The 25,456-nt window shown below is 42.3% G+C and overlaps 3 protein-coding genes across 6 annotated transcripts; 2 read left to right on the top strand and 1 right to left on the bottom strand.

Moving 5' to 3' along the window:
- The first annotated feature begins 344 nt into the window (after positions 1–344).
- On the top strand, positions 345–8,395 carry anks3 (ankyrin repeat and sterile alpha motif domain containing 3). Of its 4 annotated transcripts, none has more exons than XM_083787396.1 (16): positions 345–505; positions 914–1,091; positions 1,305–1,503; positions 2,118–2,239; positions 2,336–2,417; positions 2,847–2,964; positions 3,431–3,580; positions 4,064–4,189; positions 5,435–5,550; positions 5,679–5,846; positions 5,967–6,091; positions 6,208–6,349; positions 6,623–6,899; positions 7,155–7,226; positions 7,328–7,412; positions 7,647–8,395. In XM_083787396.1, exons 2-15 carry the CDS (start codon positions 925–927, stop codon positions 7,408–7,410), a joined length of 1,947 nt encoding a protein of 648 aa, XP_083643522.1. In that variant the 5' UTR covers positions 345–505; positions 914–924; the 3' UTR covers positions 7,411–7,412; positions 7,647–8,395. The 4 variants fall into 4 exon arrangements, with proteins under 4 accessions (XP_083643522.1, XP_083643521.1, XP_083643524.1 ...); XM_083787395.1 differs by having other exon boundaries at positions 7,328–7,420; XM_083787397.1 differs by lacking the exon at positions 345–505 and having other exon boundaries at positions 964–1,091; positions 1,282–1,503; positions 7,328–7,420.
- A 3,621-nt stretch (positions 8,396–12,016) lies between these two features.
- On the bottom strand, positions 12,017–21,186 carry wdr24 (WD repeat domain 24). The gene is made up of 12 exons (XM_083787394.1): positions 21,131–21,186; positions 20,438–20,518; positions 20,123–20,192; positions 19,318–19,805; positions 18,657–18,834; positions 17,573–18,245; positions 16,714–16,814; positions 16,462–16,586; positions 16,110–16,211; positions 15,242–15,585; positions 13,842–14,026; positions 12,017–13,410 (listed from the first exon to the last, which is right to left on the bottom strand). Exons 4-12 carry the CDS (start codon positions 19,796–19,798, stop codon positions 13,242–13,244), a joined length of 2,358 nt encoding a protein of 785 aa, XP_083643520.1. The 5' UTR covers positions 19,799–19,805; positions 20,123–20,192; positions 20,438–20,518; positions 21,131–21,186; the 3' UTR covers positions 12,017–13,241.
- Positions 21,187–21,226: 40 nt separating this feature from the next.
- LOC310874018 (uncharacterized protein) lies at positions 21,227–24,856 on the top strand. Its single transcript, XM_083786678.1, has 6 exons — positions 21,227–21,251; positions 21,569–21,730; positions 22,206–22,299; positions 23,116–23,275; positions 23,925–24,077; positions 24,633–24,856. The coding sequence occupies exons 2-6, from the start codon at positions 21,600–21,602 to the stop codon at positions 24,812–24,814; spliced, it is 720 nt and encodes a 239-aa protein (XP_083642804.1). The 5' UTR covers positions 21,227–21,251; positions 21,569–21,599; the 3' UTR covers positions 24,815–24,856.
- The last annotated feature ends 600 nt before the right edge of the window (positions 24,857–25,456 follow it).

Raw genomic sequence — 25,456 nt, 5'->3', positions numbered from 1 at the left:
AAATCTAGATTGTATAAGCAATTCATATTTACTAGAATTTTAAAGTAAACGATGACCAATTAAGCTTTAGAATAGATTGCATAATGGTGTTTATGAATTATAACGGTTTGCCAAAAAGAAATGGCTTTACATAAATGTCAAAATACATTATTATTCTTTAGCTTGTGCTCAGACTTGAAATAGGCTTTTACTTTGTGAAAACTGCAATAGAAAAGGAATGACGTGCTCTTTCAACAACACATGTAGAGGCATCAGGCATATGCATTATGTAACAGGACATTTTAGGTAGACTAGACTTGTGTTTGGATTACCTATATTTATACAGTGTATTGGGCTAGAGTTAGAGCTACTGACTGAGAATAATCACAGTAGGTTTTCGCAGTAATTTGCGAACAGGAAGGTTAGGCTAGGAACAACCCGTGCACAATTGAATGAGACACTCAAAACAAGAAAGTTCAAAGATTCGGTCACTGCTGCGAGCCTGCGACAACACTGCCTGTATCTTGTAAGTATCTATTAAAGTACTTAATCTACCGTATTTACATTGTAGATCCGGTAGATTGTCATTTGACGCTTGGAGCAGTTCTTTTTCATAATGATCCGTTTGTTAGGAGGTATAGTATGATAAGTTGTCCTCTGGCTAACCAGATGGCTAAACTGGCTGGCTAAGTTAGCCAGTGACAAGATTTGAGCACACACCAACTTAATTCTACCAACAACCAACTAATAACATTTACAAACTTTTATCCAGTGACCGTTATTTGGCACATTCATCTGTCAAAACGGGAGATAGGCAGCGCCGCGGAACTTTAAATGTTGACGATTCTTCTCTTGTTCAAAATACGTCTCATTCAACGTCTGGTTTGAGATTATGTTTTTAGAATGATTTGACATGTCCTCCCTGTACAATCAGTATCGGTGAGGATGTCAGAATTGAGCGACGAGGCGAGTGAATCAGAGCAGCTTGGTGCCAGTCTCTCCCTGTGGCTTGGGGACTCCTTGGTGCGAGCAGAGGAGCTGAATGTCCCCATAGATCTACACACTGCTTGTTCCATAGGACAGTATGATGTGGTGGCAGAGTGCATCAAGAAGTGAGTCTTCTGTTACTGTGTTGTCCTGATTTAATACTGTATTTTAGTCTACATGACAATATGACATGTAGCCTACTGTATATTATAATAATGTTCCATCCACACCACTGCCATAAGACAATCTCCTGCTGATTGTAATGGAAGTGATTCTGGGTCAGTATTGTAATGCACACAGTTTTGCTGCTTGCAGTCTAGAATATTTTGTCATTTTAGAAAAGAGGTGGACCTGGATGGCAAGAACATGGGAGGTTGGACTCCGCTGATGTATGCGTCTTACATTGGCCATGACAACATTGCCAATCTCTTGCTGGAGGCAGGAGTTAACGTGAATGCGACCACTTCCAAAGGCCTCACGCCCCTGATGTTGGCAGCCAGCTGTGGGAATGAAAGCATTTCATACTTTCTACTGCAGGTACAAATGGCAATAAAAATCCAGTTTGTAGGAATTTAGTTATCCACCCAAGACCCAAGTTAACTACTGTTCTTTATAATGTACAAGTAGGGAACCTAGACTGGTAATCCCAGGCTGTAAATTCCACTTTGTTCAAAGGGCAGATAATTGCATTTAGGAAAATATTTATATAGAATAAAATGAATTTTAAGTGATCTAACCACAATCCGTCTACTCTGTATACAATTGGTTAATACACATGAAATAACTTAATACAATATAAAATGACAGATCATCACAATGTATAAACAAACATCAAGTGTCAAAACACCTCGATACCAAATATAAAATGGATCAAATAAAACACAGAAATTGTTGACGTCAACTTGTACTCCTCAGTCTAGGCAGAAGATTAAGTGTAGCAACAATAATTAGAATCCATTTGATTAGCAATAGCATCACATTAAGTAACAGTCCATCGTTAAGTCCAGAAGGAACTATTGCTGGTGCTATTTGACAGCTATACTGTATTTGTCCGACATGTCATGTCAGCATTTACAATACATCTTAATTCAACAGTATGTAGGAGTCCTACATTTTAAATTATGCGTAACTGTCTTTGTTCCCCACAAAAGCAAGGTGCTGAGTTGGAGCAGAAGGACTCCCGAGGCTGGACATCACTGCTACATTGTACCAGCACAGGACACCAGCAGATGGTCAAGTTCTTGCTGGACAACAATGCTAATGCTAATGTCAAGTGAGTACCTTTATTCACTCGACCAGGCCTACAAATCCTAGACTAAACACAGTTTAATAGTTTGCAGGTTTTCTAATGAGTGATCCCCCTACACAGGGAGCCAGTATCCGGCTTCACTCCCTTGATGGAGGCTGCTGCTTCAGGTCATGAAATCATTGTTCAGTACCTACTCGATCATGTGAGTAACTTGTCATTTGTCAACTTCTCTTTCTCTTAAGTAACAGGCAGCTTTGGGAATGTCATTATAGGCAAAAACAAAAAGGTTCGCAAATTGCCGATCTACAAGCTCACAATGTGTTGCATCAAAATACTTTAGATTTTCTTTGTGGTGAAGTGGTTAAGGAAAAAAGGCAATCCCACTTCTCTTTGTATTTATTTATTTTCTTAAATCCGATGGGCGGTAGAAGGCATAGGAACAAGACAGGATTCAGTCCTAGGTCAGGAAGGGCCACGAGAGTCCAAAGATGAGTGTCATAACTGGTACAGGACAAATAACATACTCTTATATTCATGTACTCTGTGAAAAGAAAAGAGCTGTCCACAAGAAAGTGTATTGTGTTGTACTATTAACAAACGTATTTATATGGATAATCATATGCACCCACAGAAGGTAAAAGTAGAAGAGAGGAATGCTAAAGGAGAGACTGCCCGAGCCCTGGCTATGATGTACGGATATACCAAGATTGCCAGCCTCATTGACTCACGTTCTCCAAAGGTCAAACCAGGTATAATAATGACATTCTTTCAACTAGAACTGTTGATGGTGACGTAACCAAATTATGCTGGTCCCTGATTGGGCCACAGTCAGACATACCCAGCTGATCGCAGTACTTGCACGCTCCGCTTGCGCAAGTAATAATGTTCCATAATTTAAAACTATATTATGTCCAATAGGATAATCTGATCATTTTGTTTTGATCTTGACTTTATTGCAATTATTCGTTTGTTTTATTGCTTTAATCAAATAACTCTACTGCAGACTGTTGGTTAAGAATCACATGGTTATTGTATTTATAGTTGGAAGTCAATATGAGAGGAAATTGCAACGATTATTTGGGATTAGGAAATTATACAATTGTGGATTGGGGAAAACTAATATCGTGACATTGTCTCACAGTAACCGACCCGTCTTTAACTTTTCAAGTCTTTTTATGATGGGCTGTGTGTCATCCATTCCGTCCATCTCTTCAGGACACTTTGAAGATCTGAGCTCCTCTGAGGACTCGGACAGCGCACCCCCCAGGCCCAGGTTGAGTCGGAACAGGACCAAAGGCCCCAGCATCCATGATGGGCCCCAGGCCATCGCCAAGTTCCGAGTCGGAGGCACCAGCAAACTCGCTGGTAGTTTATCATCTAATCATTTAAAGACACGTTCTATCATTTAGTATTCCATATCCTAGTATGAATTATGCATAAGTTTGATCCTTCAGAACAATGGTTAATGCAAAAGTATGCACACCAAACATACTGTGATCAAAACAACAACATTGTGTCGGATTACAGGCGAGTGATTCTTTAGTTTGTCTCTGCATACTTAATCATTTCAAACACTGCGTTTTGTGATATGAGGCTCTGAGTTGCGTGCCCTGTGTCAAATGGGTTGCAGTGATCCACTGAAAAGTTTAGACAAAGAGTGCAAATTAAAAAACACCAGGATTTTCAAGCTTCAAAAACAAATTAATTAGAAATATGATTTTTGGTGACCACCTTTTCATGGCTCACCTTTATATAGTAGTCTGTATTATGATGAGTGTACATTGAGTGAAATATCAATGCTGTTGGTGTTAAAAGGTCATGTCTGACAGTGTTTCTTCCCCTCTGTAGAGCGACCTGTGGCTCCGCCAGGTTACATGACGTTCCGTGATGTTGGAGAACAGAGTGAGGGAATCTGTTACCGCGACGTCACTTCACCCATCAATGAGCTGGATGGCCAAAGCAACAGCAGCAGAGGTATGGTGATATGATAATAGGCGCTGGCGGGTAGGGGTGGGTCCCGAACCTCGGGACCAAGTATGTACCGAACCGAACGTGCCTGGGTACCAGGTACCCATTACAATAATTCAATTTCGGTTCTCTCTATCGGTTCCCACAGACACGCAGTCACACGATATTTATTTATTTTCTTCCCTTAATAGACGTGCAGGGAACAGAGCTGATCTACAAGCCTACACCGCGTTGCAGAGGCTTGCAGAGGCGGAGCTATCTCTCTGCATGGAGTTAGTTGTCGAGGAGTCTAGAGACAGTGACACGCGCTGTGTCTGGCATTGAAGCAACATCATTATTACAGTTTCTTAAACGTAATTTTCAAGTGAAGTTTATGGGAGGAAACTTTTAGGAGAGGGGACAGGAATCTTGCGCCTTGCCTGAGTCTTCACTGCATACGACGTGCGCAGCAATGAATCAACATGAGACAAGAGAGGAGAAAGCGTTTGTGCACTCACTTTGAATGCGCGCCCGTGTGTGTGTGTGCGTGTGTGTGTGTGCGAGAGAGTGTGTGTGTGATCACAGCGTAGGGTCCAGATGCCCAGTCAGTTTAGAGCTTGCCAGTCTAACTTTGAAGAGAGGTGTCGAAAAAACAACAATAGATAGCCTACTTTGGGCAGCCTGTGTGCAAACCACAGCATGCAAGCCGCCTTTGTTAGCAATTATCCCCCTATTAGCACGTCAATCGGAAAACCCGTTCACACCTATCGGCCGCAGATGCGCTGCCCCCCCCCCCCCCCCCCCCTTCATTAGCGATGGTAATTTGCCCAGTCAATCGTGTGTGTGTGTGTGTGTGCTCTTATGCTCGTATGCTGTTATTGGTAATAAGAGAAGTAGCGCCACAACACTATTGCCCTGGGTAAATACAGAATAGATATTATATAGATAGTATATTTAAAATAATAATAATGGTATTATCCACAAATGGCTCAATAAAGGAGAGGATGTTATAATATTCATTATACTTTGTCTTAAATTGACATTGAGCTTTTTTGTTAAATAAACATTTGATCTCATACCATTTTGGAACCGAAATAGGGAACCGTTAAGAACCGGAATCGATAAGCAGAACAGGAATCGGTACCGGATTCGCAAAAATCCAAACGATACCCATCCCTACTGGCGGGGCACCCCCATTTTATTAAATGCACCCGATTTTAGTCCAAAAGAGGGCAAAGTTCTGCTCAAAACATTTCATGTGACACTCTGCAGATGAGAGTCCATTCTTTGACAATGACATGCCCACTGTGAGAAGCAGCAGCAGTAGCAGTGAATGTCTGCCTCGTGCCGTCAGCCTCAACTGGGAGGGCTCTCTGGAGAGCAATGAGGTGAAAAAACACACACACACACACACACACAGCAGAGCATCAACACTGCGTTATGGGGACATACCACAATAATAAAGCCCCATTGTTGAATGCCACATTGACAGTGACAATGCTCCTTTGTCCATCAGGACTCGGACCAAACCAAAAAAGGCAGCTCCCGTAGAACAAACAAGGGTCATTACTCAAAAAGCAAGAACCGCCACAGCAACAGTGACATAACACAGCCCAGCAGTGTGGGGAATAGTAGTGGGGTGAACTTGCCTGCCGATCCTCCTCCCTCGTACACTGGTCCCAAGGTAAGTCTTCCCATAACAAAGAACGGCCATATACAGTATTGTTTGGACCAGGAGTGATTATTCAGGACAGACTTGATTTCTTGACTCAACTGACAGTATATCATATTTCTATTGCTGCAGGATCTGGCAGCGTTCTTGGAGCAGATTGGCTTTTCGAAATACCTCCCCCTGCTGGAGGAACAAGACATTGACCTGAGGATATTTCTAACCCTAACTGAGAATGACCTAAAAGAAGTGGGGATCACGTAAGACATGTTTACTCCCATATAAACAGTGATTTACTTCTTTCCCCTCCACATCACAGAAGGAAACAAATTACTAACTTATACTGGTAAATAAACACAGCGCTGTGGGTCAACAGGTTATTTGGGCCCAAGCGTAAGATGACCTCAGCTATAGCCCGGTGGCACAGCAGCGCTCGTCCTCCTAGCGATGCCCTGGAGCAATCATATGCAGACCAGCTAGAAGCAGAGATGCAGGAGATGGCCATTCAGCTGCACAAGGTGCCTGCTAAGCTTGGCTGCAACAAAACGTTTACGTTTCCACTAAACCATCCGTTACTTACATTTAGCTTCAATCCACTGCCACCTCGTTTGCCGACTTTATTTTAATCCACGTCCAATATTACAGTACCTTTAATGCAATTAACTAAATGTTCCTCTCCAATCCCTTTTACAATTACAGCTGTAGATTAAGAGAACATTTATAGATCGGCAATCAACATTATGACCGTATGAGGCACATCTCACCTTTAATGATCACTGTCTGTCATATAGCGCTGTGAGGAGGCGGAGAGCCTGCAGGGCCAAGTGTCTCAGGAGAAGGAGCTGCGCACTGTGATGGAGGGATGCCTGATGGAAGACAAAATGGCTTGGCAGAGGGTCCACGCCGAGCTGGTGGATAACCACCGGCTCGCCCAGGAGATGAATGGCATGCTGGAGAAGACCCGGTGCTGCCGGGCCGAGCTGTTCTCCGTCCTCAGTGTCCCAGAAGGGAACAGTAGCTGCTTTCCATGCGGGGAGGATAAAACTGAGGGTGACACTGGTGGTAAAGGTACAGTAGATTTAAGTGCATTTTTGTTTGAGAGAGCCATACATCCAGCAGTCTAGTCTACGCAAAGTTATTTTAAAGATCATCAACTAAAAGTGAAGAAAAGGCTGCACACTCATAGCCACAATGAAGCATCATTTATTAAATTAATACCAACGTTTCGACCTGGAAAGGTCTTCTTCAGATCCTTTACCAAGGCAAATTCCAAATTGTACATGGTGAATAAAATTAATCACATTTTCCAACTTTTCTTTGTAGCCGAGGATGGCTTGAAGCCATGCAACATTTCAGAGCTAAAGAAAAAGCTGGATTCCTATGACGAAGAGCTGGGTAAGTGTAAATGCAAGGTGATCAAAGACATTTTGTTTTACATTTGCATGTCTGAATCGTCTCTTTATACTGGTATGTATCTGGTTGTTTAATCACATCAGTGGGGACCCTGCATACGGTGCTCCAGAGCCTGAGGCGGCTGAGCATACCAGAGAAGGTGACAGACAGCTGGGAACGGCCATAGAGGTGCACCGGTAAACACCACCACAATATTTTGGGAGTTATGGAAAAGTGGCACACATTTAATCAGACTACACAATTAAAATATGGAAATGTTGAAGTGCCGAAGTTTCCAAATCGCCATACACCAAGAGGCTTACATTAGATGTTTCAGAAAACCTTACTCTTAAAGTGTCAAAAGGTTTACCTGCTATACTACTTTATAAATTATGAAATATTATTTCTCCTCATTGCATAAAGGCTTTTGACAATCCTGACGGAGGGTGAGCATGCCACCCTGAAGACACACACCTACACAGTGGAAATGGGAGCTGGCCAGGGACAAGTCCTGTCACACCTCATTGGAGAGGCCCAGAGACCGACAGAGCCACCCAGCATCTCTTCTATGAGACAAGGTCACAGACCAGGGTCAGATGCGGACGAGGCCAACGGCAGCCACTGTAGGGAATCGACAAGCAGGCAGGAGGGGTACATGACCCCACACGCTTGTGCAAGTGTACGTTGGACTGCACAATGTGAGAGGAGAGTAGCCTGTCTACAATGTTCTTCCATTTGAGGATCACAGGCAATTGAATAGTGCAGGGAAACATTTTCTAAAGAACTAATGGTGTCTGCATCTGTGAGTGCAGTTCTCCTACATGAAATGTGGTTTGAATTATAATGCAAATACTAAATCAATGACAGCTAAAATTGTTTTTGCTCCAGAGTTAAAGGTATAACAATATGGCAGAATACTAAGATCGAGATGATTCCAAACCCGGTAAATGTTTTAACTAATAACGTGAGTTGGTTATTTCCAGAAAAGGCTTCTAATATTATTGCTGCTACAATGTTTGAGGAATCAGAACAACTCTTATGTACTCCTACACAAGATGTAAAAATAAATGAAACTGGAATCATCTTGAATCACTGGTTCTTCAGGCAGGTGACTATTTGTGTAAGAGGCTTATTTACTAACCTAGCTGGAGACTGATGAACTTTTCAAAATCTGTCATGACCTCATGGTTGTAAGGAGAGGTTACAGCTAGGAAACTGTTCTTCATAATCCATTCTGCTGTGGGAAGATGCTTGTTAGCAGCCTCTGTGACTAACTGTATCAATGAAAATGTTTTGGACAGAAGCAAAAAACAAACGTGGTGAATATGTTTGCCAATGGAGTAAGTTGTGACTGATTGTTGCTATTGTGCTATTGTTGATCATATTCATGTGGTGGCTGTTTGGCAGCCTTAGAAACAGCTGAAATTGAAATTGAAAAATCTACTCATGAAATAGCTCGTCTGAAATCTGCCAACTTGGCAGATGAGATGAGTTGGTGTAGGGCCGGCCAGGACCAGCACAGTTGATTCTGTTTTTGTGATTACGGTAGTAAAAACTCAAGGTCAGTGTGCAGGGGAGGGCAGATCAGGTTGTAGCCTCCTGGTGGCGCTATAATAGGCCAAAGTGAAAAGGGTGCAATGTTTTCTTATGCCTTTGATGGCAATTTGGTGAAGCATTGTTCCAAAAATGTGTTTTGCAAAAGTCCACCTGTTGGTGGCACTAGAACAGGCCAATGTGAAAATGGTGGGATATATTCCTCAGCCTAGTAGGAAAGTCTGAAAGATTTCACGGAAATTGCACGCTGCGTTCATGATTTGAGGCTTTTTGTTTCAAAAGGGCCAATCCTGCAAACTTTGAAAGCCAATTAGGATGGAATATGAAATATCGGACAGATCCATCTTAAACACATTAGATTAGACACTACAGAGATATGGGTAGATTTTGAAGGTGCGTTTTACCAATGGAAATACATAAATTGGCCTCGCTCTGCGCACATTCGTATTATGAAAGGCATATCGGCCCGTGTTGAACGCACTGGCCCGTGTTGAACGCACACACATTATGGCTTACCGCGTTGCTGAATATTTTAGCATTGTGGGAGTGTCCATATGTTAATTATTTTCGCTTTGCGCAATTTGCTATTAAGCCCCTTGACCTAAAGACACTCAGCGCATAACGATTAGACGTGGGTCTGACCACCTCATAAACGCAAAAAGCACTGTTTGATTTGACACTTGAGCGGCTCTGAGAGGCTGCTAGAGTGTTGCCATGTCTGTTTATTATAAGCGGCTTATTTTTCTGTAAAGTTGCTTTCTGTTTTGTTGCTTTTCTTGTTTCTAAAGTGGTTATTTGGGCTTTTCTCCTAATGTTGTTTAAACCAGTGATCCTCACACAGCACATTCCCATGTCAAGGATCCCCAGATGAATGCATTTGCCCAACTAAAGACAGCTAATCCAAAAATTAAATAAAATGATTACTTTTGAAAATAGCAGATCTATACCAGCTCACAATGCATCACATTCATTCATTAAAACTATGAACTCTGACTGCAGGGGGATATATAATGATCATTATAACAATGTGCAAGAACATATTTAAAAAGAAGGAAGAACTTTATATTTGTGGACAATCAAAATATGTTTTTTTATTTTAATGTGGTGTCATTCAAATTAATCTGGATATGGCAGACTCACTATTTAGAAAATAAAAACATGGCACTTCATTTAAAATAGGTTACAGACCCCTGTTATATGCGCTTATTTTTATAGACCTATTTACTTGTTTCTATGAGACATGGCAGTTTTGCGTCTTTAAAAAAAAAAAATTGAGATTAGAAACGGCCATAATTCTTTCATTTCTCAACCTTAAAAATAAATAAAAACATCTCCATAATCCGTGGGAAATGTGCTTTCATATGCTGTATCACACCCGATTCAAGTCTTCTTCAATAAAATGCTACGAGCGAACTCAGCGAAGACCATACCATCGGGGCCACAGCATTACGCAGCACGCATTCAACTCATTCCTTCGTCGTGACTTGAATGAAATAAAATATAATAAACGTTATTTTACTGGTGTTTTTCAATAGAAACAAATAAAGAGCGTGTGTAGGCTACTGTGTGCAAGTGCAACAGTGCATATACATGCATGCACTAGGCTATATTTCTTCCGTGTCGGGATGGTGATTGAGCTCTTCAAGTTCACAGCCCGTTTGGTCTTTCATAAAAAAACGTTGATATTAGCCTATAAACACTCATGGTTCTCTCATTTCTCAACCGTTTTATTAAATGTAAAAATCTCCATATTCCTTAGGAATCTTGCTTTCATTCGCTGTATTGTACATGGTTCTATCGTTATCGAATTAATTAATTACCAATATGCTGCTATCTACTCGCAATTCCATTCCGATCTGAAAGGTGGGTCTGTTCTTTTGAGGCATAAAGGTGACAGCATGCAGTGCAATAGGAATAATTAACCCAAATGTGACAAAGGCATGTCATGTCTTCTATGGTGCCAGCCTGAAGAAATGTCATACCACGATCCCCAAAGTGCGCATTCCGTATGTGACATCAGCTGACTGGTAAAGAGAATAGTACGGACATGTTGATTGGGTACGTCTCAAACACGCCTTAAACACACCCATGACTAATTCAAGGCCGTTTTGCGCACTCCGGGGGGTGTCAAAAGCGCTTCTTAACATGCCCAAAATTGCAATATGACATACTACACGCCCCCAGATCATAATACTGTAATTAGATTAGTAATATAGAAGTAAGTAAAATAGAAGTCCTAAATCGACCCCATAGTGTGTAACAATTTGCAGGATTCTTGGACAGAATCTGGAGGAGTGATGTTTTTCAAAAGTCTGCCTCCTAGTGGCGCTATAACAGGCCGTTCTGGAATTTGTGGGTCAGAGGTTCATCGTTGGCATTCAGGGAGTGTGTGTGCAAAATTTGGCATGACCGGGTTAACGGTGCCAGAGATTAGCTGTTCACGGACGGAGTGCAAAACATACTCTCTCCCCATGCCTTCGGCCTAGTGGAGACAATAAGGGGGTTTTAGGCAAATCACTGGAAACCTGGAATTGGTGCTTACTATTGCGCTATTAGACAACGTATACAAAAATACATGACTAACATTACTGGCATTGATTCATCAATGAAATTTTACACAACTCTACACTAATTTTAAATGATTGCCCAATACAAAATATTTGCTTATTTGTACACATTTAAATGCAGATTAACATTCTGTACAGGTTTTCTAACAAAAAAGGTACAAATAAAGATGTGAACCAACCAAGGTACATTTTCTATACACAATAAGACACCTCCCATTCTGTTTTCTTTGCGAGTCTTACTTTGTCTCAGCTTAGTCAACTGTGTGTAGCATAGACACTGCAGCAATTACACCACTTTGTGCAGATTGGTAGAGACTGCTGCTGTGGTAAATTTATACAATTAAAAGAAATGTCACCTTGTGAGTGCGGACTGTTTCTATAGACTTTCTATAGTTCACTGAAAGTCTGCACCCGACTGTCCTCTGAAACTGACAGTAGAGCAAGCTCCGCTCGGGACTTCTGTCCCCTATTATTTGGTTACTTTTAAAATGTCTATGACGTAGAATATGAGGAATCGACAGGTGGGTGCTGGGCTACAGAGACTTTACAGATGGATGGAGCTCACACACCATAAGAAAAGAACACTTTATTTATTCATCTGATGAATAAATAAATATTATATATAATATAAATTATATAAATATTTTTCTGTACCCAATATGGTGTGCAGGCTCCATCCATCTGAATACCTTTTACCTAAAGTGCAGAATCAGATTGTACTTTTCTCCTTTCATTTTATTTATGTATACTGTAAATATGCACATATTTCAGTTTTGCAAACTGCTATGCGAGTATGAAAGAAACAAACCAAACAAAATGGTACAGGTAATTTCACTTTGATCACAAAGAGTTACATTCTTTTGTAGCACTAGCACTCGTGCATACAAAATATATCTGGGGGACGGTCTTTTCTTTCAAGTGACTGCAACAATATTACATTGTTTGTTAAAAGTTTAAAGCTTGTATTCAGAAAATAATCATGCTATAGTGTTTGTTCACTGTTCAGCAAGTTCAGCCTGCCCATCTCTCCAGCACCTTAATAAACAAAAAATACATTTTCAGGTGGGTTAAACATCAGGAGAGAAAACCCATTTACCAGCTTCGGGTTTAGTGTTCGTTCTCATGATTGGATAAAATTGGTATCAAAACCTGAAAATATAATTCCTGTTTAATAAAGAGCTGGAGAGATGGGAGAGACCCCTACTAAACAAACACTTCATAGCAATCATCAGAATATAGAGCTATTTAACACTTATTTTAACCAAAACAAACTGTACAACCCCTTTAGGCCAACATCTGTGTTAATATTTATTGCTTTAAGACCTCAATGGATGTAAATATTACATCATCTTAAATCTTCAAAAATCGCTCTATTTACATATATTTAAATATATTTAATAATCCACAAGTGTGCTTCTATAGACCTACTGTACAGTTTTTATTTCACAAAAGTCTGTGTTCATTTCTGAAAAGTAAGGCCCAACCTCACAGATGGGTTGAAAAACCAATGCAAACACATCGAGGACCATGCTTAGTTTGAGTGCATCATAGACTGTGGGAGAGTGCGCATGAGTGTGGGGTCAACTTAATTCATACCCCACCCCAGTGGTTATCAAAGTGGGGTCCAGGGGCCCTCTGGTTTCCAAATGGACCCTTACAGTTCTGTAACTCAGAGTGTGCACATGGAACCAAATGGATCCTTACGGGTCCATTTGTGCACTCTCAGAGTTATGGGGATCCTATTGGTCGTCATGACTAGACCTCCCAACACAGTCACACCGCCAAACGTCTTTCCATTGTGACGGGAAGCTACGACCTCGGACCCAGGCATCCAGCAGCAGTCGGGAGCACTTCCCAACACCTCCCCCCATGTGGAGCCAGCCAGTGTGGGGTTCAGTTAGGTGTACTCACATAGGTGGCCGCAGCCAGCAGGGCAGTGGGAGTTCGTTTTGAGCCAGTTCATCATGTGCTCCAAATGCCCGCCATGGCTGCAGCCCTGGCACCACACAAAGAGCCCCTTCACCACATGGTGGCATACCGCACATACACTGGCACACTGGTGGCACCTGGGGTGAAAGAGTCATGTTCCTCATGTTAAATATATATGACTATATGGTCTTACCCTTTACTGTGTTCTGTATTTCATTGCATATAATTTTGACTTGATTGTAATACTACATTTTAAAGTCACAGCCTTAAGAGAATAAAGCAAATCAATAATTCAAAACTTGATATTCCTTGCAATGTCCCATAGTGAGGTTTTATGCCTTTAATATATATATATATATATATATATAATATATATAACACTTGTCTGAGATGTATGCCACTCAACGGTACAACGGATATCGAGTGTAAATTAATTTGCGTTATTGTAACATGGTATAGCAGTGTAACATGTTTTGATTCTATGTGGTTGTCCATACGATAAAGTGTGGTGTAGGTACTAGGTATATTGTGAATTTTAATCAAATTAATTCCCATTCAGCGGGTGTACCTGTCACAGATCCAGCCTTTGTTGCTCATGGGCCGCTTGCAGTTGCTGCAGTTGATGTGCAGTGTGGTAGACGCCTGGTTCAAACAGGTGATGGCGCTGCACGTGCTGAGCTTGATGACCTCATTAGACACGTTCCACAACTCAAAGCGCTGCAGCAGGTCTATGTAGGACATGTACCAGTGTTCCTGAACGGGAGACACCACTCGCATTAAAGCCCAAGTTATACTTAGTTGTGGGCAGTTGTCACACACTGAAAATAGCCGATCTAACTTGGGAAATATGTCTGTAAGAAATGAGAAATGAGAACATCAGGAGCAAACAAACTTTTCAGACTCCATCATGGCCCATAGCACTTACCCTAACCCCTTAGATAGCATTTGACACAGACTTATAGCATGTTATGTAGACAGCACTATAATTGTATTATATGTATAGTGTATGTATAGTTTCATTATATAGATATTCCACTGTTACTTTCTTAGCTTACGCATGTTTCATGATAAATGCTTTTATGTGATGTATTCCCATGCTTTTGTTCTTGCTTAAATGTAAGTCGCTCTGGATTAAGAGCATCTGCTAAATGCCTAAATTGTAACATAACATAACATGTCATGTTTTAGGTAAATTCCACATTTGCTGGACTTGAAAACAATCATATGCACTAGATCACATGATGTAAAACTGTTTATTATGCTTTAATACCATGACCAAAATAAAAACATAATTAAAAAAAAAGAAAATAGCAGATCGCTATGAATTGTGAGCTTGTGTGACACTAGCATGAATCAGGCATTACAATTAGGTACTATGATTATACTAGGAAGATCTTTTTTTAAGCGTACAGAAAGTGTTAAAATTATGTGCTTATGTGGCCACACCCACCTGTTCATTAATTATACCTGTTTTATGATATTATAATGCAGGGAGGCTGAATAAGCCTGGACAATGCTCCACACGTCCCAGACTCTTCTCCCTTCTCGCTTTGGATTAAGAGCGTATGCTAAATGCCTAAATTAACTTAAGCCTCGCCTACAGCTGTTTCATGATACTGGAGGAGACGTTAGTGTTATGATGTCACTAAAGTGGTGTATTTCGATTGGGCCTTTTGACTCAAAGGCTTTGAGGAAGAAACCAAAAATACACAGGGAAGACATATCACACCTGGGAGTCCATTAGAGTAATGTTAATCCTTCAATCGCAGGATTGTTTTTCCATGTTAATGAATGAATTCACTATGATATTGCTTGTGCAATAAAACAATATTACTCCACAGTTGACGAATACTTATTTAAAAACAATTAAAAACCAAATCTATTGAAATTAGGAAAAACTAAAAAAAACTTGAAATGAGAATGTTTCCATTTTCATCTAAATTGAGACCAAATCGTCAGTACTCTGACCTGTGTGAGGTCGTCGATCTCTCTGCGGATGCGGTCTCCCAGGACAATGAGAACAGAGACGGCCATTTGCACGTCGCCCTGCTCTGCGTAGTAGCTGAGCATCTCGCGCACCACCGGGCAGAAGAAGCGGGCGGGCAGGTGCGGGCTGAACAGCGGCTGGGAAATGGAGATGAGGGAGAACGACTCGATGGGCGTCAGGCACATGACCGCCTCCGCCTCGTTGCCGCTGACGTGCGGCGACTCTGCCTTGTCCTGCTGCAGGTGCTCTGGGGCAGACGGGTTGTCCATGATCTCGTGGCGCAGCGGGAAAGCTTCCTGAGGCAGCGTGTACTCCTGTTCCTCTACTGGAGATGCACAGAGCTATTAGTGTGACAAAGCCTGGACAGACAAAGACTGGACAGACAAAGCCTGGAGCAAATACGATATGTGATGACAGAAGGTCACATTTTATGGCTGGCCCACGTGGTGGACTGTTGAAACATCCTGTGATCAATTAGGAGAATACTAATTATTGAAACGGCTGAGCCGTTATTCAAGTACTATTCTTGAATAAATGCTTGATGATCTATTAAAAGAAATAGTCCAGAAATTTTGGTCGAGAGTCAGTTGTGTTACATTATTCCAACTGGGTTCTAATGGTTCCACATTCAAGCAAGTTCACCCCACAATACTAATGCTGAAGGTGAGTGAGCTTCCAAAATGCCAAATTGCCAATATACAATACTCACTGTGCAATGTGTGCACGCAGCTGGACATAAACACAGTTTGCCTAGCCTTAGGTAAAAGGGCTGTTAGTTTGGTACAGAACTACCGTAGATGTTATAACCCTTGAGGTAATTATTGTGTCATATAGTAAACAGAGGCTGACCCGTCTGATCATGTTCCACAGAATAGAGGTCATCGTCATCAAGCTCAGCGTCGCCAAACATATACTCCGCCTGACCATCGCTGCCCTCCGTCTCCTCATTGTCTGTTAAGGAAAGAAAATGGTCAATGCCTAATAATTTCTAAAAGCCAATGCACACCAGTCTCACAAACATGCAAACAATCGATCACAGAGATTTCCTAACATTCGGCAGAGCAAAATGGCCGCTGTGTGAATATGGTGAAAGAATGTTTCATGTGATTCATACATTACAAATGACTACAGACACCCAGTGTGCCTGCATCGCATGGTAGATTAAGTGTGGGAACAATCTGAGATGTTCGGCAGGTCTCACCATCGTTGTTGCTGATGTGAGAGTTCCCAGGCTCCAGGTGAATGTTATCCTGCCTGCTCTCGCCTTTACTGCGGTCAAGTCTGCTTTCTGTGCCCATCCCTGTGCCCATTTCCTTCATACTGAAACTGGCAAGCATACAAACATGTTGATGTTAAGACGTACTTTTTATTTTGTCTGTGACAAGCGTTGGTAGGTAGGATGTTGTGGGATTATTATTATTTATTTCTTTACCATGCAGTGAAGTTTGCTTACCTGTTCATTAAAGGTAAGACACCCAATTTACTGTGACTGTGATTGAGCGAAGGCGTTGGGTCTGAGAACATGATTCTCAACATCGTCCATGTTGTTGAAACCTTAAAAATGATTAACACTATTATTCAAGTTATTCTGAACAGATTCTAAATCACAGTCTGTCAACTGCGTCTTTGCAATGTCAGGCTTCCATTGACAATGAATGGTAGACTGCATCTTTTACATTTGCCCGTGTGAACGCACCATAACAAAACAAAGTCTTGGCTTTGTTGGATTTGAATGAGAAATATAGTAGTTTTTTTTATTGTAAATGTACTAGGGTGACATCATAGTAGCAATAGCAATGAATTGCTCGAAGGTAATGAACCCATGTGTTTGTGAACAGCGAAAACACACATAAGCTTTAATTTCCTGCAGTCACTCCCTTTGAAAAAATGACGTGTTGGCAAGATTTATGTGTATAGGCTTGTAACTTGTGTGTATAGGCTTGTAACTTACATAAACACAACCGCTAAATTCCCACAAGGAAATGGTAAGAACGTGAGAATGGTAAGAGACTGTGAGCCCTTTGAACGTGCAACAGGTCCAACTCATTTAATTTGAGTTTGTTCATATCGGTCAGCCTAATAATATGTTATTTGCGCTTTTTCTTAATGTGAACAAAGATGTTGTTGGCAGGCATGATGAGAAAGCCAAGAAAGTCTTGCAGCAGTTGAGACACAGCCGATATAACAGGTCACATGATATATTGGCAATCCTCAAGTTATCATTCACAAGTGTTATGTTTTTAGCATGGCCGTTCAAATAGGGTAAGTGGTCAGTGGCCAGTAACAGCCTAACCCTAGGTTATCTTACTGACCTGAGGTCTCTTCAGCTCCTTGGCCACGTTAGCGTTGTGATCACATAACTCAGCAAACGGCTTCCCGCTTAGCAGGTAGAGGCGTGCTGTCTTGACAAACCAGTCCATGCGGCTACTCTCCAAGTCCGTTTCAAAGACACTGAGGGCGCTGGACACATGGGCAAATTGCTCCGTCAGGTCAGGCTTCTTAAAGAAAAAGATGGGATAGCGGCGGTCTCCGCCGGGGAACGGCTTCCTGTTGGCATCGTTGCTGATCAGGCTCTCCTTTGCAGCGAACGCGAGGTCACCAAACAGCCCAAAGCACAGGCCCTCTGGGTTGGCCTTGTCCACAGGCCGGCTGGCATCCTTGAACATATGCTGGTAGAGAGTGCTGTCCTTGGAGCCCGACAGTAGAAAGTAGGGGTCGTGCTGGTGGCGCCACACAATGCCAGTGGTCACGTCCTTGTGTTCCTCAAAGGTAGCGAAGGGGATGAACGGTCGGCGGATATCCCACACGTAGATGTTGTGGTCTACCATCATGGAGCAGGTGGCTAGGTGCCACTTCCTCTCCGGGCGCCACTTAACCCGTGCCACTGAGGCGATGGTCTGGACACAATAGATCTCCTTGGCGCGGTTAGTGGTCATATCCCACACCTTCACCATCTTGTCTCTGCCTCCAGTGGCCAGCCATCCCCTACAGAGGACCAGACCAATTTATTTTCAAACATACATATGACTGACTATCCTGCCTTTAGGATAAATGTTAACCAAATGTTTTAAATCACACCCGTGTGAAGTGAGGGGTGTTCTTATCATCATACAATCATCTCATTCCGGCCAATTAGAATTTGCGTCCTCACCTTTGTCTTCAACTAAAAACTGGCCATTCATTATCAATGGCTGTTTGTGTTGGGACAATGTTTGTGTTTACACGGAATACCCGCAAAGCTGGACATAGGAGGGGCTAGCGACCCTCAAAAATATTACAAACCTACCCTGAATTTTCAGTCTTAGTTGAGACACAACTGCCATATTACCTCACACAATCAAAAATGTATTTCGCTAAGCAACCATAACACTCCTCTCTCTTCATTGTTTGTCTTACCTGTCATCAGGATGCCAGTCACAGCAGAACACAGGTCCAGTATGTGCTGTAAACATTCTCTCATAGCGGTCTGGTCGTCTAATGTCCCAGAGCTGGACATTGCCATTCTCAAAGGATGCAGCAAAGGTGAAGTAATCCTTCATGCTGAACTGCACATCACGCACACTCTCAGATTGACCTGAAATGTAGTGTTTAAAAAAGGGAAGAGCGATAAATAGGGTAGCTCAAACTTTTTCTCATTTGATGTTTATTTTATACTCTCAGAAAGTCCAAGAACATTTTCAGTTTTGAACACAAACAGTCAGAATATACATGAATCAGTGGGGAGAGAGGGAGGGAGGTAGTTGTGTGTGGCCATGTCAGAGCAGAGCTTGATTAGCGATAGAGAGAGATAGAGAGCGGGAGAGAGGGAGAGAGGGAGGGAAGTAGAGGGAGAGTGAAAGGGAGAGCCTATTTGCAATAATCCAACAATGGGTTGCCAACCCTTTGGCAAAAAAGGAAAAGCAGCGCCCTGTGCTGTTTGTGATCAAAGCAACGTGATTATGCACGTGCAATATATATAACCCCAGCAATGCCGGGGTTACCCCGGGCAAGCCGATAAGCTGTTGCCTGGTGACTGACTATACAATGTAGTACAACACTGCTGATGACGGATACCAACCTGAGAAAGTGCTGACTGACTCCTTCTTGCGCAGATCGAAGCACTTCATGTAGCCGTCCTGCGAGCCACTTAGCAGCATGTAGACTTCAGTTGGGTGGAAGCACACCTTATTGACTGTCCGTTTGTGCTCGGTAAAGAGCTGGTCCTGCTTGTTCCGAGAGGGCTTGCCCAGGTTCCAGGTGACCACGGCTCCGTTGGTGGCGGCCGTGGCCAGCAGGTTCTCCTCCATCTGGTGCCACATGACGTCGGCACAGCTGAAGTTGAGCGAGGGCTTGCGGCCCACACGCAAATTCAACTTCTCCACAAACTGCTCCTCCTCCAGTGCGTAGATCTTGAAGATGTTGCGACCGGCCACCACCACCTGTGTGGCGTCACGACACACGCTGATGGCATTGGCGGGGGCATCCAAGTGGCAGAACATGGTTCGCCCGCTGATGGCACTGCTGCTGAGGGCCGTGGTGACCCGCGACATCTTCTCCATGGTCCTCCTAAAGACCAACAAACCGCAAATAGCTAATGTTTAAGTTTAGCTCAACAGAAGCTGACAAGCTTGACAAGCTGTATTATGTCGTTTGCAAATTCTCTGGTCTTGACAGCCGCTATGTGTATGTATAGCCTGTGGGTGATATTCAAAGCCTTTCTCCACCAATATGCAAACAGTTTAAGGCAATGCCAGATTTGACCAGAAGGTGGCACTCTTCAGCAAAGTGGAACACTTGTTTTCTATTACAAAGTGTGATTGTAGTTGTTGCAGAGTCTCATACATTTGTATGGTATTGTCAACATAATTTCAACAGGCACTTACTTAATATGGAAACACTGGTCTTCTCAACAGGAATACAATGAGCTCATCGTGTACTATTGTCAGGGTTGACCTAGTGGCAAGAGACTGGCATCAACAACATGATAACACATGACACTATGCATTGCATGTACATTTACTTATTTTCCATCGTTCTTTTGAGACTTTGTACTGGGACAAGAACATATAGAGAATTTAGGTGTGATAATGATTATTGACATGAGAGACTGTCCTCATCTACAGATACTTGATTAGTTGATGAATACATAGGTCAGGACCACAATCAATCAATCAAACTTGGATGAAAACAATAGTCACCTCCGTTAGGAGGCACATAACGAACTGTTTGTCTCCCAACTCTGCAGTGTCTTTAAAGAAGTCCTGGGTGAGGTGACACAGCTGCACAGAATGACACACCAACATGCAAAGACAGAAGAGGGAGGAGGTGAATATCATTACTGAAAACAACCACCCTTCAAATGTAGAACTGAACTCAAAGCCTGATATAAAGATACTGTCATAATTAAACTATCCCATTTTATGTTCTACCCTTACTGCTTCTGACAAGTCTAATCAATGCCAATAATCATCGACATACATGTCTTGCATGAATGAGGAGGTAATGCATCACATTATGTGAGGTGTTTTTGTTTTGTTTTGTTTTTGGCATGCCAACTTTAAACTGAAACACGGAACATGATAATCTCACGTACAGGGGGCTCAGCTAAACATTCCATCCGTAGGTCATGCAAGCATCTATTCTAGAGTCTAGACATGACATCCAATGGGTTAAACTCGTGGTCACAAATAGCAAACCTCAACATAAACATAATGCTAGTGGTGGTGGCTAACTAATGTAAACGTACACACCAGCATTCTTGCAAGAAGAACGAAATGCTAGCGTCAACAGTCTGCTTGAAATCAATATATATATGGGGGTTTTATTGTATTTTATCATTAAGCAATACTTTAAATATACTGAAAACGAAAAGTATTTTGTTTAGGACTAACCTTCTGTAACTCTTTTGCTCTGCTCACTGCTGGGAGAACCGGAAATAGTATTTCGCTCCTACTTCTCGCGCGATTTCCATATCCCACAGGAAGCATCATGCTTCAGTCGATTCACTATTTGGTAAGTTGTCAATTCTCGCAAAAATATATATAATTGCAGTGTTTTATCTGTGACTGATTTCATCACTGCACCTCAGTTAATTTTGTGAAAATTATTATTTGATATTTTCATATGCTCATTTACTAGCTAACTTTGATGCTGAGGCTGTAGGATCAACATGACTGTTTTCTTAAGTTTGTCTAAGTAGACAACAAACATGACTCAGCCACAACATTCACTTTGAAGTGAAAGCATTCAGACATTGGGATGTGAACTGCATAATTGAACTCAGTTGTTAATGTCACTGATTTCCCTGAATCCCTCATATTGTTAAACAGGTGATGGTTCTTTAACCCCTTATGTGCTGCCATGGGAGACCTGTTTGCTTGTGAGGACCCGGTCCTCTGGAGAAGCATACATGATAAATACTGGGAGGTGGTGGAGTCCAAGTCACTGGGGAAAAGCAAGAAATCTGGAAGACTGCTGAGCCTAGACAAATGGTAATTACAGTCTGACATCTTCATTTCTAGTAGTCTGTTATTATCACAGGAGTGCAGTGCAGTGGTAAAGCCCCTGCATTCCACCAGGGAGGTTGTGGGTTCGAATCCACTGTGGTGCATCCGGTTTTGTCGTCCGTCTATGTGAACACAATTGGCCCGTGTTCGGGAGAAGGAAGCCGCATGGGGAGGGTGATATTGGTCATTCATTGCATGTACTCCTGCGGGCTGGGGTGGCACCTGTCAGCGGGGAGCGTGAGGAGTAGGATGAAGGCTCTGCACCTCACTGGCAGGTGAGTCAGGTGGATGCAGTGACAACACAGAAACGTGTGTGGGGAGGAATTCATTGGCATGATGACTAGTAAATTGGGGAGAAAAGGGGCAAGAAAATTATTTACTCTAAATAAAATTAAAACATGTGTGCAGTCAGTCTATTTACAAGAATAAAGGCAAAATAATTGTCTCAATCTTTACCCAGGTATCAAGAGGAGCTACCGAAAGCCATTATTGGCAGACCTGACACATATGTCACGCTGTCAGAGCTTGTGAAACTGATGGAATGGAAACTCACCGTAAGTATTGTATAAAAATCACACCCGTGTGAAGTGAGGGGCACTCTTATCATCGTACATCATCATACATCATCTCATTCCGGCCAATTAGAATTTGCGTCCTCACCTTCGTCTTCAATGTTTGTGTTACGCAATGTTTATGTTTACACAAACACTCAAAATTGTCCATTCATTGTCAATGGGATTACATGTTTGTGTTGGGGCGACTGTGGCTCAGGAGGTAGAGCAGGTCGTCCAATGATCCGTGGGTCGGCGGTTCGAATCCCGGCTCCTCCTGTCTACATGTCGAAGTGTCTATGGGAAAGATAGTGAACCCCAAATTGCTCCCGATGTGCTGGTTGGTACCTTGCATGGCTTCCGCCGCAATCGGTGTATGAATGTGTGTATGAATGGGTGAATGTAATGCACCTTGGAAAAAGGCGCTATATAAATGCACCATTTACCATTTGTTAGGACAAAGTTTGTGTTTACACACACACACTAAAAGCTGGACATAGGGCTATCGCCCCTCAAAAGTTAAACAGTCACAATGATCCCAAGTGAGTTCAGTATATCCAGTCAATACCTTTTCTTTCCCCCATATTCTTGACCACTTGAACCCCAGCATCAATCTATATTCTGGGGGGAACATCAGGCAAAAATAGTCGATCTACAAGCACCCAACGATCGCAATGCGAGCTTGTAGATCATCTATTTTTGGTGCAGAGATTTGGTGTAGAAGGAAAAATCACACCTGTGTGAAGTGAGGGGCGCTCTTGTCATTGATTGCAATAATGTCAACTATCCTCTCCTTGACTGGCCCCCATGTTGCTGCAGAGGGGGAAGTTCCGGCCACGGCTGCAGCAGCTGGTGGCTTCCAACAGTGAGGAGACGGTGGAGAAATGTTCCCAAAAGGCCTTCAGTCTACTGCCAGACACGCAGGCTGCCATCACCGAACTGAGCTCCCTCAAAGGCCTCGGCCCAGCCACCGCCTCAGGTTAGCTCTACAAGCAGCTACATTCTGTCAGGAGGGGTAGGATGGGCGATATGATGACTTAAAATCAATATAACGATTATTTCAAACCTTTGCCTCAATTACAATTAATGAACGTTTGTAAAAAATAAATAAATTGTGAAAACTGAAAATAGATGATTTACAAACAAATTTTCAAATGAGTCAGTGAAGTTAAAATAGTAAAAGGTGCTGCTGGATCAGATGGGATACATCGGATAAAAAAATGGGAGATCCGGACGCTCATAGTTAAAAAATAGAGAACAGCCTTTATTATACCAACATGTTTCAACCTCACTCGGTCTTCATCAGGGCTAATTTTTAAATTAACTGGCTTCTCCACAGCCCTATTTCTGAGGGCATAGAGTACATACTTTAACATTGGTAATGACGGCTTTGTACGTATACGTACATCGAAGCATATCTGCTTTTAGTGGAGTGGTCATTAACAGATACGCCCAGAGAAATTGCCACCACATTAATGACATAAGAGATTGGTTTGTCATTACGTACGCGGAATAAAGCATACACTGTGGGACTGAATGGCCTCGGTTTAGTTACCATTCAGGAATCGTCCTCTCTATAGCCTATGCAGTTTAGCTTGGCCTATGACTGACTGTCCATTTTTTTAAAGCTGTGCTGGCAGCGGGTGCTCCAGAGCAGACTGCGTTCATGTCTGATGAGGCCGTGGAGAGTGTGCCTGGACTGAAGCCCATCCAGTACACAGCCAAGCACTACTCTCTCTACCTCAGCAAAATGCTCCAACGCACCGAGAGGCTTAACAAAGGTGAGACGGCCACAGGGATATTAGGGTGGGTTTAAATACTTCTGCATTCGTCTGCCGTGGCAATTGGAGTCCTTGATTTACGGCGCCGGTGGCTAAATGTGCAGCCTACACACATTGTACTCTGTGCTACAAGCATACAAAATGGGCCAGCAACAAACCAATTGATTTATGTCTATGAAGGGAAGTCACCTTATTATAGAGTTTTCCATGAACTGAAAGTGCAATTGCTTTTCCCAGTGTAACAGGTGTGTGTGTGTGTGTGTGTGTGTGTGTGTGTGTGTGTGTGTGTGTGTGTGTGTGTGTGTGTGTGTGTGTGTGTGTGTGTGTGTGTGTGTGTGTGTGTGTGTGTGTGTGTGTGTGTGTGTGTCCACAAGATGGTACAGTACATGTATACTGATTAGGGCTGCAACTATCGATTATTTTTAAATTGTCAACAGTTTTCGATTTAAAATCGTTTATTACATTTTTTCTGCTCAGCGATTTTGCGCTAACCTATGAAAATAGAAGGCATTACTGTTACTAACACTGAACTTGATCGGTCTTCTCTCTTCTTAGTGGACGGCCAGCATGACTGGACACCCCACAAGGTGGAGTTGTGTCTGTGGGCTTGGGCAGTAGCTAATCAGTTGCAGCTCCCATTCCTTGGTGAAATCGATGTCAAGAATCTGAGCAGCAGTAAGAAGGAAGAGTCCTCCGATGATGAACAGAGACGACGCAAAAAGCTGAGGACCAAATAAACAGCTACGACTGCCATAATATTTCATCCAGTGTCTTATTTGTTGAGAGTTAATAAATATTTTATGCTTGGTGATTGCATTTTGTTTCCCGGCGTAACTCATTGGGTGAACAGTCTGAATGTGAATGTTTTGTAAAAGTCTTTTCACCTAATTTCCATGATAAATTATGCGCTCTTTATATAAAAATGTGCAAATGCCATGGAAACATAGCTTTTGTGCACGTGCAACTCTTTCAAATTGACCCATCAGGGTCAATTTTCACATATGTAGAGTTGAAAAAGGAAAAAACTCCAGCACAGTCTTTGCAGTTGAAAAATGTATTAATGGAAAACAATGTTTCGGTCTATGCAACCTTCATCAGGCTATCTTCAATATGTCGGACCCTCGGTTGGCCGCCTCCTAGCAAGGCTTTTGCACACCTACAGGCGACAGGTGTGTAGGAGGCTCCTACGCACCTGTCGCCTGTAGGTGTGCAAAAGCCTTGCTTTATACAATTTTGTAGAAAATAATAATTTTGTAATAAAATAACACTCAGGATGTTACTGTATGTTGGACTTGAATCTACTGCTTCTAATCCAAATAAACACAAGCTGCATGATGATGAACTGTTAAACAAACAAAACAAGGGAAGCAGTGGAATCA

This window comes from Protomyctophum parallelum, assembly GCF_964188405.1.
Source record: "Protomyctophum parallelum genome assembly, chromosome: 17".
Taxonomy (NCBI): domain Eukaryota; kingdom Metazoa; phylum Chordata; class Actinopteri; order Myctophiformes; family Myctophidae; genus Protomyctophum; species Protomyctophum parallelum.
The sequence above is the reverse complement of the archived record's forward strand: the minus strand, read 5'-3'. Positions and strand labels throughout refer to the sequence as shown.